At 48.8% G+C, this 19244-nt stretch overlaps 1 protein-coding gene across 1 annotated transcript in view; it reads left to right on the top strand.

Annotated features, from left to right (window-relative positions):
- Positions 1–5979: 5979 nt before the first annotated feature.
- Positions 5980–19244, top strand: part of LOC147667593 (mediator of RNA polymerase II transcription subunit 19-like) — a 31754-nt gene continuing 18489 nt past the window's right edge. The window contains exons 1-3 of the mRNA XM_086948796.1: positions 5980–6251; positions 17134–17256; positions 18015–18148. Of these exons, the coding sequence (XP_086804922.1) occupies positions 6056–6251; positions 17134–17256; positions 18015–18148 (453 nt within the window). The 5' untranslated portion in view covers positions 5980–6055. The remainder of the gene's footprint in view (positions 6252–17133; positions 17257–18014; positions 18149–19244) is intronic.

The following is a 19244-nucleotide window of genomic DNA, read 5'->3' as shown; positions in this document are numbered from 1 at the left end:
TTATTTTTAATCGGAATATTAAAGAAGTGGCATTTAAATTGTCTATTTTTTCATTTATTTTCATTTTTTTATTTTTTAAGAGGTTGGTGCAGCTCGTACAACACAGCAAAGATTTTAAAAAAGAATCTTGAATAGAAAAATACAAAAGCATAACAGTACATACAAGCTCCATAAATTATTGTTGCAAAAAAGATACGTGTTGAAGAATTCATACACGCTTAAAAAGTTTCATTGTGTAGCCAAATTTGATCGCAGATATTGCTTCACCCTCTTCAGTTCAATATTATATTACCCCATTTTAACAGCTTTGCTGTGGCAGCAATTCCGCTGCAGCGCTAGGGGGGGGGGGGCGCATGGCGCTCCCATGCTCGTGACGGAACCGCTTCGTCACGAGCCTCGGGCGCGCTGTGCTTGCGACGGAGCAGTTCCATCACGGCCCTGCCCGCTCAATAGAACGCGCCGAGCAGGCCATGACGGAACTGCTCCGTCACCAGCATAGCGCGACCGAGGCTGGTGACGGAGCAATCCCGTCACCAGCATGAAAGGGGTTAAAGTAGTGATAGTCTCGTCTACATGACTTAATCTCAGTTGCCGAATGGACTGTTGGTTTTCAGCTGGGGGGGGGGGTGGTCAATAATCAAATCAGAAGGTACAGCGAAACCCATTTGGTTCCACAAAAACGACGGAGTGATGATTTCAAACCATAAAGGTTTGTTGTTAAATTATAGAATTTTCAGTCAGTTGATCATTTATCAAATAGCCAGCAAAGTTCAGTAAACCTAATCAATCCAACAAAATATAAATGTGTATTTGTTGCATAAATCATTTGAATTCATTACTTGGAGATATTGCTGTGATGCGACACATCAAGTCTGTCTCAATAGTAGACACCGCCTCCCAATGCTGATTTACATAGTCCCGGTGTTGTTCCACCTGGCCCCAGTCCACACGTAGTTTTTTGTACTGGTCCCTCTTGTGATCATACTTCTGGTCTTGATCCTTCTGGGCCTGGTCTCATACTCCTTGTTTTTTTGGTCCTGGTACTTTTTGGTTGCCCTGGTTTTGACCTTCCTGCTTCTGGTCTTGCTTGTCCTACTTTTACCCAGGTTTTAATTCTTGTTTTTGCTGATTAGAGATTTTTTAATGTTGAGGCAGCATGAAAGAAAAGAACAGACCAATAGGGTCTCAGCCCTGTACTACGTTAAGCCACCTGCTGCATAGATCTTTGAGTATCCAGTAGCTTTCAAGACATGCAAGTGGTAGGTTATCTCTGCTGATTACTGCATTTGCTGAAGAGCTGTGCATGTCACCTCTGATCACTATTCCTGCTTTAAAGCATAGGGGTAACGTGTAGGTCATGGGATTATATTTACATACCATGGGTTAGTAGGTTAATGATCATGTCGAAACCTCCTTGTGTTACCTGTAGATCACATTTTACAGTCCTGATAAAATAGAGGAAATAGAAATGTGAGCACTTTAACCACCTTCATGTTACTTGTTAGACATTTGTTTAAAACTTTATAGCTTTTTAGTCTATCGTTTGTTATTTTAAGGTTAATGAACAAATGATTTCTGCAGTGTAGTACTAAAAACACTGTCTAAATTACAAAAAAATCTGCTCGTATTGCAAATTGTGTTGATGTTTATTATGAGTGTACACAGATAGACACATATATAGTTTGTGAAAGTCTTAACCATTCTTAATTCAGTTGATCTGTTGGCAATTTCTGAAGTGACGTGAGTGTATCTTACCTCCTCTGGCATAACCAATAGGGCTCGCTTTTGGGACCTTATAAGAGTTTAGCCATGCAACAGTTGATGTTGTTGCACCAAAGATATTGTGCTGCATAACTAAAACTTATGAGGTCCCGAAAGCAAGATCTATTGGCTATGCCAATGCTTGTTGTGATTCTGGTGAGGTGGCAAACGCTGCAATTCCCGCAAGGATAGTGGCCCATTGGTGTTCCAGTAATAGATTGACTCACTAGTCTCATGTTCGTAAGCCGGGGGCGGTTGTGTGTACTAGCATATCCCTCAAACATTATCTTTTTCTGTGAGAGAACATTGGCTTGGGTATATGCAAACTGCCACTGTTCAAAATCCGCCAGAGTTTTTGGATGACTTGGAGACTCGGTCTGAAGCTATTCTGTATGTGGTTATACAGCTAGGTCTTGTTTCTTCTCGTTCACTTTGTGTAGGACGGGGTTCAATAGGGTATTCCTATGGTTGTTTAAGGCGTGTTTCTTTGCTTTGGACGCTATTCCTCTGGGATAGTTCCTTGCCATCAATTTCTTTGTTAGTTGGTCTGCCTGTCTCCTGAAGTTGTTGAGTTTCGTGCAGTTTCTCCTGAGTCTTAGAAATTGTCCAAACAGTAGATTTTGTTTCAGATGTCTAGGATTGAAACTGTCAAAGTTCCGTCCTATTCATGGTATGGGTGAATCTCAGTTAGGTGTTCTGTGTATTGAGCCATGTTAGGAATTCTTCAGCTGTTGACTCATTGCCTTCCAGATCACAAGGATATCATCAATGTATCTTTTCCACGTTTTTATGTGATTGAGGAAGGGGTTGGTTTGATTGAGAATTTTGTGTGTCTCCAGGTGACGTACGTACAAACTCGCAATACTCGGGGCAAATGTGCTCCCCATGCTCGTCCTGTGTTGTTGGAGGAAAAGCATGCCTTCTAAACGAAAAACAATTTCGGTAAGAGCCCATCTACAGCATTCTTAGACCAGGTGTCTAGGTGTATTATAGGTCCAATTTGCTTCGATGAGGTCAAGGGTTTCTTGAAGGGGCAGACTGGTATAGAGGCTTTCGACATCAAGTACGATCAGTATATTGGTGTTGAGATTGAATGGAAAATCCTGTAGGAGACACAGGACTGCTTTCGTATCTTGCAGGTATATATTAGTACTCTGGATCAGAGGTCTGAGGAAGGCATCCTCAAATTTCGAGAGGGGCTATAAAATAGAGCCAATCCCCAACACAATCAGTCGCCCTGGAGGGTTTGTTAGTGACTTGTGGATCTTGGGAATGGTGTAGAATTAGGGTGTGGTAGGGTTCGTGTTGATTAAGAATTCCCCTTCTTTTCTCGTGATCCATCATCTATCTATTGCATTCCTATTTGAGGACTTTGAGGAGTGGTACCAATAGGAATAGGTTTTCCTATAGGTCTTGAAGAAGAGCCAATAAAGGAAATGCTTGAAACATGTTGACTGATTCGTTTTGAAGAGAACAGACTCATTATAATCTACTCGTTCAAACACAACCCATGATTTTTAAACACACCGTCTAGAGGCGGGAATAAAACAAGAGTCCTACTAGTCAGGTATTTTTAACCTACCACTACTTAGTTTCCACTTCCCTCATCTACATTGTGTTTATCACGGATTCCATCTTCAAGTGCTCCTGCATAAACATTTGGTCATCTCGATCCGCAGCGGATCAGGTTGAACCCCAATGATGAAGCATGCCACCAAGGGACAATCCTGGTGGGTGAGGGTTCTGTAGGAAAAACTATTTTTTCCTAAACAATCGCGGTGGAGATTTAGTGCTTATTTACGCAACCTTCTCCAGGCTGGGTTTTTCTTTTTTTGAATACATAGCTACAAGGAGGGTAAACCCAGTTTCTACCTCTTTCACCCCATTTTTAGCTGAATGGCCATTTACTGTTCAAGGGGCTGGGGCCAAGAATAAGTCATCTGTCCTGGATCAATCGCAGAGGCCAAGGGGAGTAGCACACAAGACCAGGCTCAAAGGCAACTCGCATTGAATGTTGGGGTCTAAGATTACAACTACAGAATCATGCACCATCCAGGGAAAGATCCAAACCCTGCTGACTACTTCTCATGAGTGTCTCTACAGTGCCATGGTACCGCTTCCAAGACGGCTAAAGCCTACATAAATTTTATTGTGAAATGAAGGACACAAGATGCCATTTCGCTGGAACAAATTGTCACTGCCATGAGTCAAGATAGTGACATGTTAAAACTAAAAGATATTACACATCAGTCTTGGAATCAGCACACTTGACCTCTTACCTGTGACATTGAGTTTAAAAATTCAAAGACGAAATGTCCATTACTCAAGAAAGCATTTTCCTAAGAGGTATAAGAAATGTTATTCTGGAGAGTCTGCAGCACCATAAAATTGAAGTGGACCATGAAGAACATCGTAGAATTGTTGCCACAAAACGAGGTCTCCGAGACAGAGTCTGGTTTCAACATCTCAATGAGAGATTTGAAAGAGCATTGAAGAGTTGTGTTCTCTGCAACATTCCTTATATCGAAAACCACTCCACACACCTTAAACATGTCAGGATTGCCAAAGCATGTATGGCAATGAATTACAGTTGACTTCTTCGGTCCTCTTGACAATGGACATCACCTGATGGTGATTACTCCCGTTTTCCATTGCTAGAAGATCTGTCATCTGTCGATGAAGAAAGAATCATCAAGAGATTACACAGCATCTTCGCGACATAGGAGGTTCCTGCAATCTTAAAATCGGACAAGGGCCCACCTTTCAACATTCGAGAATTCATAGAGTTTCTCAGTCATCAATGTGAAGCATCAGAAGAGCACACCTCTTTGGTACTCTTAAGAAAGCTGTTCAGTGTGCTGCATTGGAAAAGCTAGACCTTAAAACTATCTTGAATTCTACTCTTCGAGCTTACTGTTCGACCCCTCACTCAACCACAGATGAGAGCCCAGCAACCTTGATGTTCAGGAGAGCCAACACGACCAAGTTACCTCAATGGACCACCAAAAGATCAAGTACAGAGGGAGAAATCTGTGTAAAAGACTTGGATCGTAAAAGGAAAATGAAGGCCTATGTAGACAAGTGCAGACATTATTTTCACTAAACGAGATTGAGTGCTTGTCTGTCAACCTAGAAAATGAACATCTGATTCTCCCTTTGATGCTGAGCCCTTTCATGTTGTGACATGCAAAGGACACATAGTAACTGTCCAACGTCCTGGGAAGTCCATTACACGAGATTAGTGGTATTTCCAACGAGTGGCTTGTCGCTTTCCGGGCTCTGATGTCAATGTAGAGAGAGACTGGGTCTGAAAGGATAAGTGACAACCCCCTGACTGCTGCTGTTACTACATCGCCAACACAGACCTAGGGCAATTCTAGTCTGTTTCCAGTTTCCAAAGACACGGTCAGGATGAGTGATTAAAGCACCACAAAGACTTATTGAAGAGCTATGATTGTGTATGTATTTATTAAAAAATGTTTTTTTAACAGAAGGGGAGCTATACTGTCCTGTTAGTTCGCAATAAACTGAGACATAGGCGTTAGAGAATAGTGAAGTGAATGCTGGTTTAGAATGTTGAGTTTGCATTTAGACGCAGATGAATAAATAAGTGTTATACTAATCTCAGTGTGTGGTGTAGTCATTAGCGCATACACAGGCTGGAGAAGACGCTACATTACTTGGCAGGGCTGCATGGTAAATCGCTGCTAATGTACTAAAATCCAGATTAAATGGAGCCAAATACACAACCGTAGAACTGCTGCCCTTTTTGTTCATGTTAAATCTAGACTAGAAAGCACTAGGGAATCCTTGCCAGTGATAGAGTCCTTTATAAATACACATAACCCAACTTTTCTTTGGTAACCGGTGTTCTCATTATAACCTTCATATATCTGTGGCATTTAATAAATTTAGCTCCTGCATTTATGCCCGTGAAGTATGGTTCATGAGTAACTGCCCCCTAAGCACACAAGATATACTGTACAAAAGCTTGCCACTATATCCCTTACTAATACCCCCCTCCCTAAAACTTAGTCCTGCTGATTTAATTGCCTGACCCGAAGATGGCCGCCGTACAGAGCTGACCACGCACATGCGCAGTTTCGGGTTCGAGTGATTAATGCAAATTGCTCCCGCCTCTAGTAAAAATTCTTGCCGATGATTGGCAGTGGAATGTTTCCGAATCGTCTCATTGGCTGCGCACTTAGCCAATTGTTTGCACGTCCTGTGGTGATTGGTGACAGTCTCTCTCTGTTACGCTGCCTCGGTTCAGAGCGCTGGGAGGCGCCGCGCGATGGAGCACTTCTCCGCGCTCTTCGGGTCCCCCCAGTCCGACCCCTCGCCAGGCGGCGGTGGCGGCTCCTCGGGCTTCGGGAAGCCCCCTTCGCAAGCAGGACCGGGACCCCCACCTCCTCCCGTACCCGAGGACGTAGCCCGAAAAGGGGGCGGCGGAGGAGGCGGGGCTTTCTATCTGCTGCGTGAGCTGCCAGGTAACAGCCAATCAGAGCAGAAGGTGGGCGGGGTGAGCGAGTCATGGGAAGTAGCGGAAGCGGGGCCTTTGAGTGATGATTGGACTGACCAGACACAAAGGAGCAGCGTTCTAGAGTGACGTTTAAATCGACCAATTGGGCTCACGCAATTTTTTTTTGGGGGGGGGGGGCGCTGAGTAGCCCCCGTCGTTGCTCGTTAAAACTTTTAAAATTGCCAGAATTGTAAACACCCCCCCCCACTGTATTTGTGACGCGTCTGTTTACTGTGGGCCCCTCGTGACAGCTGTGCGGGGGCTCCTTCGTTCTAACCCGGCCTCCGACCCGCCTGGGTGCCTCGTAGGTGCCCCTCTTGGCTCTGTATTAACATGCGGACCCCCCCCCCCGAAGCCGGGGGGGGTATCACTCACCCCTCAGTGCTAGCTCTTTGGGGGATGGGGGACCCCCAACGAGCCGACCTCCCCGGAGACCTCACCACCTCAGTGCTAGGCCTCTGGAGTGATGTGGGGGCTCCTGGGGGACCCCCAACGAGCCGACCTCCCCGGAGACCTCACCACCTCAGTGCTAGGCCTCTGGAGTGATGTGGGGGCTCCTGGGGGACCCCCAACGAGCTGACCTCCCCGGAGACCTCACCACCTCAGTGCTAGGCCTCTGGAGTGATGTGGGGGCTCCTGGGGGACCCCCAACGAGCCGACCTCCCCGGAGACCTCACCACCTCAGTGCTAGGCCTCTGGAGTGATGGGGGGGCTCCTGGGGGACCCCACAACGAGCTGACCTCCCCGGAGACCTCACCACCTCAGTGCTAGGCCTCTGGAGTGATGTGGGGGCTCCTGGGGGACCCCACAACGAGCTGACCTCCCCGGAGACCTCACCACCTCAGTGCTAGGCCTCTGGAGTGATGTGGGGGACCCCACAACGAGCTGACCTCCCCGGAGACCTCACCACCTCAGTGCTAGGCCTCTGGAGTGATGTGGGGGCTCCTGGGGGACCCCACAACGAGCTGACCTCCCCGGAGACCTCACCACCTCAGTGCTAGGCCTCTAGAGTGATGTGGGGGCTACTGGGGGACCCCCAACGAGCCGACCTCCCCGGAGACCTCACCACCTCAGTGCTAGGCCTCTGGAGTGATGTGGGGGCTCCTGGGGGACCCCACAACGAGCCGACCTCCCCGGAGACCTCACCACCTCATTGCTAGGCCTCTGGAGTGATGTGGGGGCTCCTGGGGGACCCCACAACGAGCCGACCTCCCCGGAGACCTCACCACCTCATTGCTAGGCCTCTGGAGTGATGTGGGGGCTCCTGGGGGACCCCACAACGAGCCGACCTCCCCGGAGACCTCACCACCTCAGTGCTAGGCCTCTGGAGTGATGTGGGGGCTCCTGGGGGACCCCACAACGAGCTGACCTCCCCGGAGTCCTCACCACCTCAGTGCTAGGCCTCTGGAGTGATGTGGGGCTACTGGGGGACCCCACAACGAGCTGACCTCCCCGGAGACCTCACCACCTCAGTGCTAGGCCTCTGGAGTGATGTGGGGGCTCCTGGGGGACCCCCAACGAGCCGACCTCCCCGGAGACCTCACCACCTCAGTGCTAGGCCTCTGGAGTGATGTGGGGGCTCCTGGGGGACCCCCAACGAGCTGACCTCCCCGGAGACCTCACCACCTCAGTGCTAGGCCTCTGGAGTGATGTGGGGGCTCCTGGGGGACCCCCAACGAGCCGACCTCCCCGGAGACCTCACCACCTCAGTGCTAGGCCTCTGGAGTGATGGGGGGGCTCCTGGGGGACCCCACAACGAGCTGACCTCCCCGGAGACCTCACCACCTCAGTGCTAGGCCTCTGGAGTGATGTGGGGGACCCCACAACGAGCTGACCTCCCCGGAGACCTCACCACCTCAGTGCTAGGCCTCTGGAGTGATGTGGGGGCTCCTGGGGGACCCCACAACGAGCTGACCTCCCCGGAGACCTCACCACCTCAGTGCTAGGCCTCTAGAGTGATGTGGGGGCTACTGGGGGACCCCCAACGAGCCGACCTCCCCGGAGACCTCACCACCTCAGTGCTAGGCCTCTGGAGTGATGTGGGGGCTCCTGGGGGACCCCACAACGAGCCGACCTCCCCGGAGACCTCACCACCTCATTGCTAGGCCTCTGGAGTGATGTGGGGGCTCCTGGGGGACCCCACAACGAGCCGACCTCCCCGGAGACCTCACCACCTCATTGCTAGGCCTCTGGAGTGATGTGGGGGCTCCTGGGGGACCCCACAACGAGCCGACCTCCCCGGAGACCTCACCACCTCAGTGCTAGGCCTCCGGAGTGATGTGGGGGCTCCTGGGGGACCCCACAACGAGCTGACCTCCCCGGAGACCTCACCACCTCAGTGCTAGGCCTCTGGAGTGATGTGGGGGCTCCTTGGGGACCCCACAACGAGCTGACCTCCCCGGAGACCTCACCACCTCAGTGCTAGGCCTCTGGAGTGGTGTGGGGGCTCCTGGGGGACCCCACAACGAGCCGACCTCCCCGGAGACCTCACCACCTCAGTGCTAGGCCTCTGGAGTGATGTGGGGGCTCCTGGGGGACCCCACAACGAGCTGACCTCCCCGGAGACCTCACCACCTCAGTGCTAGGCCTCTGGAGTGATGTGGGGGCTCCTGGGAGAACCTGCTATCCCACTAGTCATCTCAGAACTAGCCCTCTGGGGTGATATGTTGGGGGGTGGGGGAGACTCCTCGGTGGACACTACAAATAGCTGACCTCCCCGGGGTCATCACAAGGATCGGAACCCGCTAGTAACCTGGGGTGATAGAGGGGCTCCCATTAGTGCTAGCTCTCTGGGGCACTCCGTTATATTAATGTACAATACTAGCAGTGCTTAATTTGTAAAATATTAAGTGCAGGTGCTCAAATTTTTTAGGAGACCACACCCCTTCCCCCGGCTCCACCCACATCTGTCACTGCTGAAAGCCAGATGTAATACCACATCTGAATTTTCAGCAACTGAGCCTTCCTTAAGTAAGGGTTTGATAGTAGGTTCCCTAAACCTAAAAAGTAGCCACTTCATTTTGTAGGCGCCTTACATGAGGGGGGCATTGACCATGCTTCACTCAACTTCAGGCATAAACACAGCAACAACAGCTTGTTTCACCACTGGTGCACAAGAGGAAACACTCCATGTGTGGGCCGCATTCATAACCCACACACATCCAAGAAATAATTTAATATAAACGTCATGTGTTCTATCTCAAACTCCTCTTTGCTCGGATACCCACTTCATTGAAGAAATCGAGATGCTGATAAGAGCTGCATAGAGGCCTGCACACATCACATGGGTACACTTCCAACCAGGCACTGCAGGTGTGGAATTCTCACTATCTAGTAATGCACTTTGGTTGTCGCATCACTGTAAAAGAAAATTGAACCAAACAAAAATCCTCCTGCTAACGTAAAATAACGTTTTCCTTTCAGACGTGGCTTGCAAGGAAAACCATTGTCACATGTGGTGAACTTCTATTGCATTCTCAACCCTAGCACTTAGGAGAAGTAAAGGATTGTTAAGGTATATTGTGCAACCCCTCTAGGAGACTGAAAACTGTAGCCACCCAAGGTGGCACCATGGATGCGCCCCTGTTTTAAAGGAACAGATGGACAGGTTTTGAGATCTCAGTTCAAGGCTCTGCTTGAGTTCGCGGTCTCTCTATGCTGCTTTTCTGTTTAAGATTTATTTTGAGATCCTGTTTTATCGGTTCCAGTCCAGGAAAATTGAGGGAATAAGAACCTTATTCTTGGCATTGTCCTCTGGTGAAGGAAAAGTATTGTTCGTACTACTGTCAACTTTTCTGATGGAAAAGTCAAAACTACCGATTGCAAGTCCTAGCCACTGTAGAGTGTGATAAAGTTTGCGGCTGACACTGCCTTCTGAACATGCAGAAACTGCCTCTTTGTAGCTTACACTGCGCTAATACTCCAAAAGAGGTGGAAATAAAATGTTTGTTCGTGGCTGTCTCATCAACAAGGTTGTATTGAGTTTGATAGTTTTCTATAGCGCGAACAATACAAGATGAAGTAATCTCTAAAGGAAGGGTATGGTTTACAATGTTCAGAGAGTTAAGAAGAAGACCTAAAGTGTTCGGTATGCCGTAGTCACGAGGACAATTGAAAAAGTTCATTTTATGGGAGAACGCCACATTTATTAACTTTACAAAATGTGAGCTACTCCTCTTTACAAATCAGCAGGTGGATAACTTTAGTCACCAGGCGGCCAGTGAACAGATCATCTGACTTATATAATCCAATAGTCACTTTTTTTTATGTCTCGCTGAGATCACGTACATGCGTTCTCAGCAAGACTTAAGTAAGGGCTCTAAAAAAAGCACCCAAGGCGGATTGCCTACAGTGCATGTGTGCGGGCGCGTGTACATTATTTGGCAGCCTGTGAACCTCTGCATCAGACTTCAAAGGAATCCGCTGCCCCGCCCCCGCCACGCAATGCCAAGAGCTTGTTAAAGGAGCCGCTCCTCCTGCAAGATCTTAAACACAAGGAATTCCCTCCCCCGCCACGCAATGCCCTGTCATATAGATCTACATTGCCTATATGCTGTATTAAGTTAGCATGAGCTTATTAGGAGTTTAAACGCCATTTTACCTTTCTGCTGCTTCTGCACACGACACATAGCTGTTGCTTTAGCTTTGAGCCTAGTAGAATGTTTTGATTCATGCGAGAATAATATGTTCCTCTGATATCAGCCTTGCTTGGCGAGCTGTGTCTGTACAGTGAGTGCAGAAACCTTCAAGGATATCTCAATACAGTGGTTGTTGTGAGGTCTGATCTTCGCACGTTTCAAGACATAACATACATGCAGCTGCGGCCAAGTTCTGGCTTTAGGCGCGTTTTATATTGCTTTGCTTAAGAGCATAGACATACACTTGATGGTGCTTCGCATGCAGAGAGCTGGTGGAAGATGATGTGATCCCTTACCACTAGGATCTTGAGGTATGGGGCCGCCCTGCTAAGAGACCTTCTTAGATATAATATAATATACTAGCTAGGGAGGGTGAGAATTAGGTGTTACTGAACCCTATTCGTTTTAGCATAATACCATGCTTTCACCTTTTGTGTTCTACAGACTAGTGACTATGCTGATTACTTTGTTTCTTATAATATGTTTGCTTGTACTAGCTAAGATACTGCGTTTGAGAACACTGCATTAGTGAATAAATATTTCAAATATGCACGTGCCCTCTTTTACTCCTTGTTCTGGATTGTGCCCTCTTTTACTCCTTGTTCTGGATTGGAATGATTGTATAACAAAAGAGTGTTCATGTGTTCCACGTTACCTGAGGTGTACTAAGTTCAAGTTCTGGTTTGTCTAAGCATTGGGAGTTTGTGATAACCAATGAGACACTGTAGCTAGTCTGGTAGGGGAATTTGGGTACTAAGGTGAGTTTTGGCACACCCTAATTCACTCAGGTTCCAAGTCTCTATGCACAGTTCTGTATGAGAACGGAATCCCTGCGACAGCCCAGAGCTTGTTATCTTCCACTGGTGTCTGGCTCACTCTCTCGCGCACTTTATTCCTCTCCTTTTTCTGTCCTCTCTCCCCTTTTCACACAGTCTCCCTCCCGCCTTTTCTTCTCCCTCCCCTTTCTTCCCCTCCTCCTCTCTCTCTCCTCTTTCATGCTCTGTCCCTATTTTTTTATTTTTACGTCTTTTCATTCCCTTTTACAATTTCTCTCCAGCCCCCTGGTGCTCCATTTTTATTCCTCTTTCCTTCTTTCTGCCTTGCTGTCCCCTCCTCCTTCTCCCACTAACACCTCATATTTATCTATTTTCTCTCTTCCTCTCAACATTCTGCCTTCCACTCACTTCTGTTGTTCTCCGTCTCTTACTAACGTCCCTTTAGACCCATTTACATGCTCCCCTCTCTCCTTCGTTCGCCGTATCATTGCATTTTCTTCTTTATTCCTTCGTCTCATTCTGTCACTTCACTTCTCTTCTGTTCCTCCTCCTCTTCTCGCCCTAGATCTTTCTGTGCCGCTGCTTCTCACGTCCCTTCTCTCCCACACTTTCGGTTCAGTTTAATAATGCTTTATTGTCGCTGATGGGGTTTCAAGTGTAACCAAAACTTTACTGCTCACGGTCTAATTTACACTGTGCAAGGCCCAATTTTGCTGTGCTTTCTATGCTACCCCACACACACCACCCACCCCCGCCACACACACCACCCACCCCCGCCCCACACACACCACCCACCCCCGCCCCACACACACCACCCACCCCCGCCCCACACACACCACCCACCCCCGCCCCACACACACCACCCACCCCCGCCCCACACACACCACCCACCCCCGCCCCACACACACCACCCACCCCCGCCCCACACACACCACCCCCGCCCCACACACACCATCCCCGCCCCACACACACCACCCCCGCCCCACACACACCACCCCCGCCCCGGCACACACCACCCCCGCCCCGGCACACACCACCCCCGCCCGGCACACACCACCCCCGCCCGGCACACACCACCCCCGCCCCACGCACACCACCCCCGCCCCACGCACACCACCCCCGCCCCACGCACACCACCCCCGCCCCACGCACACCACCCCCGCCCCACACACACCACCCCCGCCCCACACACACACCACCCCCGCCCCACACACACACCACCCCCGCCCCACACACACACCACCCCCGCCCCACACACACACCACCCCCGCCCCACACACACACCACCCCCGCCCCACACACACCACCCCCGCCCCACACACACCACCCCCGCCCCACACACACCACCACCCCAAACACACACACACATAACTACACCCTCACAACCTCACACCCACAACCACGCCATCAGTGCACACTTACACCAGACACAGACACCATCAGTCGTCAGTGCACGCTTTCACCGGGCACACACACCACCAGTCATCAGTGCACACATCAATTGTTAACTCATACACAATTAACTATTGTAGCAATCGCAGTATGGCGCACTTTACTTGTAGAAGGAGGTTTTTTATCTAAAGGGTTCAAGTATATTGTCTAATAATGCGACTGAGTACATTTGTAACAACGTTAAACTTATTATTGAAATCGGTAACATGGGTTAGTACAATTCTTCTGTTTGACTACAATTGTGATTGATGTTATTTAATAATCTACGCAAATACTTACACATTTTCCTTGTAAACTGTTTCTTTGCAGTAACCCCTGACGAAGGGCTGGAATAAATAGCCCGAAATGCATTGGGTTTTTAAATAAAGAAATGCTGCTCTGAATCACTACTTGTATTTGGATCATATTTGCGCAAAAGTCTGGATGGGCATACGCAGATAAGAGAAGCTTCCCAAAATGCATTATGTTCTACATGTGGACAAAGAATGTGTGATGAAGTTTGTTCAACACTTTGGATACAATTGGTTTAATTTGATAATGGCTGAATGTTTAAACAACGCTTGGATATGGTATCCATTTCGCAAAAGTGCATCTGGGTGTGGAGCGTCTGCTTGGCGCTCCCCATGTTCGCATTTATTGAAAGTGCTTCCAGGGCAGAGCACAGCCCAGTTTCGCACGCAACAGAAGAGAATGTCGTAGAAATATGGAATAAATAAAATGAAGACAAAAATTTGGTGTGCACTCCACCATATACATATTTGCACTTTACTTTTAAACATATTCATCTAAAGCGCAGCATGCCACCATTGCTACAAATACACATTTTTTTAGCCTACAATTTATAGACTTTTGTTGCAATTGGTGTTGCAATATTTAGCAATGCCAATAGCTCAAACTTAATTAATGCGAGACCTATTGCATTGCAAATGCTTGTTTAAGGAATGTCCTCTCTCTGTATGATCATGTGCTGTTATCCCAGTATTTAAATACCTGTAACCTGTGGGTTTTCATGCTGTATGGTATCTTCAGCATCCAAGCATTCTTGAAGGCCGGAACTGTCCTTAATGCCATGGTCTCATACTGGAATTACTCCCACCCATTCATTGTTCTTGGGTTCCTCTCTTTGGTGAGCTGGTTTAACTCCTTGGAAGACTGGGGCTGTGGTTGTCATGACTCACTATTTTTTATGGACTTGTGGGTGGTTGCCCATCCCATCCCATCCTCTCCAGCAGCCATGGAGTCAAAATTGCAGCAAGTCGGCACTAATTCTTACATTGCATTATGGTAGATGTAGTTATGTAGTTCCTAGTATGTTGGTACTTACTAGTTGTATAGTGTTTGTCATCACTGTCGCTGCAGTCAGTGTTTGTACTTCTGAATACCTGTTTCTAGGGTTCTGGACACTTTTCAGAAGTAAGTAGGTTTGGGGTGCTTGACATGTTGGGGGCTAGTGGGGGAAACGTCCTTTGGGATAAAGCCGGAATCACGCTGTGTCAACACCGTGCCGACAATAGAACGAGCGTGGCATTAGCATGCATTCGTTCAGCACACAAGTTGTAACAACGACTTCCTTTTAGGGGGACTCAATGGTGGAATGGTGTTTGATTTAAAGTCGAGAGTGTTCGTTTCTGTATCCTTCATTCTGCTGCTACATGTTCCTGTGCATGTTGGGTTTCGCCAACATTCACCACACTGTATAAAAGTCCAAAATAAAGAAAGGAAATAAAGATACATGAATTGTTGCTGAAAAATACCCTGAAAATGGCCTTAGACGAGAACTGCACCCATGCAGCTTGCTTGGTGCTAGACTTGCTCCTTGGCTGCCACAAAGAAACAGCGTTTCTTTTCTAAGTGACTTTGTCTACCACTTTTGGATTATTGTCTTCGGACTACTGAGGGAAATCTGGTACGGCCTGAGTGACAACATTGGCCACAGGACAGACGTGTTCCTAACATGTACAGCGCCTGAAAGCGTTTAGTGTTTGTCATCCCCAGGAGGTCTGCTGAGAGTCCATAGTGCCAAGGGAGCCACTCACAGTTGCGGTCTGGTATGGCACCCCCTTGCCAAAGCACTCCCTCTCCCCTTTTTGGGGAAGGATCCAGTATGTAGGCCTTGGAGTCTGAGACCGCTTTAAGAGTGTCCACTGTGTATAGGGAGCCTCTCGCATCAGAGATGGGGTAATGATGCCACTTCCCCTGGGTTCACAGCTTTGACTCGTCTACCGGTTTGTGTCCCCGCCACCCTCCCCCTCTTCTCTCCATGCTCTGTCACTCACCCTCCCCTCCTCTTTCCCTCATTGATTCTGTCTACTTCCCCTGCATCTACCCCCTTGCCTGAATCTCTCCCCTTGCCTGCTGTTTCCCTTACATATGTCCTTTTTGTTTGTCTCGCCCTTACATGTAACTATGTTGCTAGGCTCTAATAACTGTGTAACCTGCAAGTATGGTATGATACTCACGTAAAGCGTTCTCATACCTCCAAGTCTAGCCAGCGCTATATAAAATCTTCAAAATAAATAAATTGTGCCTTGTAGTTTATTTGCCTGTGATTAAGAGCCCCCTACTTCTTTGAAGACATCGCATTTGCTGGAAGTTGAGTTGGATGTTTGTTTTCTGTGCTGTTCAATAGCTGAATAGCTAACCCCTACCACATCCTACAGTGAGCCTAGACTGCTTGACTTAGCTACCCCTCAAGAGTCCAGAAGTAATAGTGAGTAACTTGGTAGTACGATTGGAGTTAAATGGTATTGGTGGTCCTTGGGCAGGAGTGATAAAAAGTTTCCCACCCAGGATGCTGCACAGTAACCATTCGCTACCTTAAGATCCCTCAAAAACATCTTGCAGGTTAGCACAGAAAGTGAGTGGACAGAAGTGTGTGCGGGCCATCTACAGCACTTATTTCAGTAAAAGTGCCAGGACTGTGCGCACATGCGCTCTGACAGGCTATCCCTGGTCAGTGACTGGACTGTGCGCACATGCGCTCTCTGGCAGGCTATCCCTGGTCAGTGACTGGACAGCGCACATGCGCTCTCTGACAGGCTATCCCTGGTCAGTGACTGGACTGTGCGCACATGCGCTCTCTGACAGGCTATCCCTGGTCAGTGACTGGACTGTGCGCACATGCGCTCTCTGACAGGCTATCCCTGGTCAGTGACTGGACTGTGCGCGCATGCGCTCTGACAGGCTATCCCTGGTCAGTGCCTGGACTGTGCGCACATGCGCTCTGACAGGCTATCCCTGGTCAGTGCCTGGACTGTGCGCACATGCGCTCTCTGACAGGCTATCCTTGGTCAGTGCCTGGACTGTGCGCACATGCGCTCTCTGACAGGCTATCCCTGGTCAGTGCGCACATGCGCTCTGACAGGCTATCCCTGGTCAGTGCGCACATGCGCTCTCTGACAGGCTATCCCTGGTCAGTGACTGGACTGTGCGCACATGCGCTCTCTGACAGGCTATCCCTGTTCAGTGCCTGGACTATGCGCTCTCTGACCGACTACTCCTAATATAGCAGGGCGCTCTCACTGCACAGAAAAGAGAGCACCCTGAGCCCCACACCAGGGTTCCCAAGTTGAGGCATCTCACCCGACAACTGCAGTTTGACCGTCAGTGGATCATTAGGGTTTGGATCTCTAGACACTTTCCTTACGCAGTAGCACTTCACTCACAGGTCTCGAAGAATGCCATACCCCTCTGTTGAGGGTAAAACGGTAGAAACATGTTGACCTTCTGTTGTGACACAATGAAGCAGCACTAATTATATTCCTGCTGTGTCTTGTTCTTGTTGATCAGCTGTGTATTTGCTTATAGTCTGAGGTGCTAATTCTAAAGCACATGTGCTGACATTTCTTGGCTTGTTACACCCAGTGTAGTGTCCAAGTGTTGGCATCCAGTCCATGGCTCCCCACATTCCCCTGGTTGTCCCTCTGTCATCTCTCTGTGCTCCAGACCTGTTCTAAGATTGGATGTTCTTCTCACCCCATCATAGGTGCCACCGAGCTGACTGGGAGCACAAACCTCATCACCCACTTTAGCCTGGAGCACGCCTTCATGAAGTTCTGTGGGAAGAAGGTGAAGGAAAAGCTGAGCAACTTCCTGCCTGACCTCCCAGGTGAGCCCATGGCTTGAGGACTTCCCGTGTAGGAGCTACTGTTAGAGGGAGGGATGCTGGGCGAGGCTGGCAGGAGCAATGGTTGGAGGGAGGCACGCTGAGCCTGGCCAGCAGGAGCTACTGTTGGAGGGAGGGAGGGAGGCTGGGCCTGGCTGGCAGGAGCTACCATTTAAGGGAGGGATGCTGGGCCTGGCTGGCAGCAGCTACCCTTCGAGGGAGGGAGGCTGGGCCTGGCTGGCAGGAGCTACCGTTGGAGGGAGGGAAGCTGGGCCTGGCTGGCAGGAGCTACCGTTGGAGGGAGGGAAGCTGGGCCTGGCTGGCAGGAGCTACCGTTGGAGGGAGGGAAGCTGGGCCTAGCCGGCAGGAGCTACCGTTGGAGGGAGAGCCGCGGGCCTGGCCAGCGGGAACCCTGTGTTTATCAGCACACAGTGGGCATTAAAGAGGCTCTTGTATAACAAACTGCGTTCTTATCCGGGACTTAGGCCCTGTGACTCCATTAAATGTTCTTTCAGGGGAAATAGAAATGCAATGAATTGTTGATGTAGAACAAAAGCATCTGGGACTGTTCTACACCCTGATTACTTCATTATGCAGGGAATTGCTGAATCAGACATGTATTCATATTAGCAAGTGGTATTTGAGGGAGCACCGGGAGAGCGGCTTTGGGAAGGTTCATGAACCGGTGATATCTCGACAGGAAGAGGGTTGCTGCCGAGGTATTGACGTCTGTATTACCTGTCTTTTTCAATCCTGTACAGGTACGATTGACATGCCAGGATCGCATGATAACAGCAGCCTCCGTTCCCTGATTGAGAAACCTCCCATCTGTGGGAACTCCTTCAATCCATTGACGGGGACCATGCTGACCGGCTTCCGGCTTCACCCAGGCCCGGTAAGGATGAACAGGTTCATCCTGAAGTAGCCACTGGGTCTTTTCACATGCTTAAGCCACCTTTACTGTGGGTATTTTCCAGGGGGAAGATTACTCGGCTCCTGGGGTAGAGTAAGTGCCATGAAGCAGGTGAGCGCAGCAGTGAATTCACATGCCAATGGATGCAGTATTAATCACAGCACCTGCTACCTTATGGCTTATAGCAAAAACTGGACATACGCTGGCCACTGATGAGTTGCATTTCACCAGACTTGTAACTAATTTGGGGCCCACCAATGCCCTCTGTGCAGCTGGATCATGGTTGTGGGCGCAGCACGTGTCAAACCTGTTACTGCAGATGACTGCCATCTTGGCAGTAAAGTAACATTAAGATGTCCCCTGTGGTATTCTATCAAATCAAGCTGTCCTCTTACATACACTCATACGTGCCCCCACATACAGACTAAATGTCTTGTTGATAGTACAAAAATATCTCCTCCTTTATTAAAAAAAATGTTTTCACAATTTATTTTTGTTTTATACACATAAAAAATTCAGAAAAGCAATTTCAATTTCATTATAAGCACATGCAATTCCATAAGTGCAAGAAGCGAACTTTGATACTCTGTCTCATTCACATGTATATGGTTTCAGCTTGTATGACACCAAATGCAACACATTTCCTTATGTACCAAGTCATTCCTGTTGCTCCATCGCAATTTAAATCTTATTAACATTTTGCACATTTTAAGCATACAACCATAACAATGCCTATACACGGTGGGTAGTTATTTGCAAGTGTTACATTATCTAGTACTCTGTCCGTAAAGAAGGGGGGACAGATGGGTTGTGTAACTGCGGTTAAAAAGAGTCTCCTGACCGCGCCTGCACAAAAGGCGTATCGGCGCCTAAGAATCTTACCTCTGGACCGCTTGCGGAAATTTCAGACGCGGTGCATCTTAGGCCAAACTGTGGATATAGGGTACACTAAAAGGAGGACAACTTAAGCAAGGAGGGGTTAGGGAGCCGCAAGAGACCTGCTGCCGTGCCTGGTATAACTGGGGAAGCCAGCTCTAATAGGGCCCAATGACAGCAGGATTCTGAAAAAGGGGGCCAT

Source organism: Lissotriton vulgaris, unplaced genomic scaffold (genome assembly GCF_964263255.1).
Source record: "Lissotriton vulgaris unplaced genomic scaffold, aLisVul1.2 SCAFFOLD_409, whole genome shotgun sequence".
Lineage (NCBI taxonomy): Eukaryota > Metazoa > Chordata > Amphibia > Caudata > Salamandridae > Lissotriton > Lissotriton vulgaris.
Note: the sequence above shows the minus strand (reverse complement) of the source record. Positions and strands in the feature narration are given on the sequence as shown.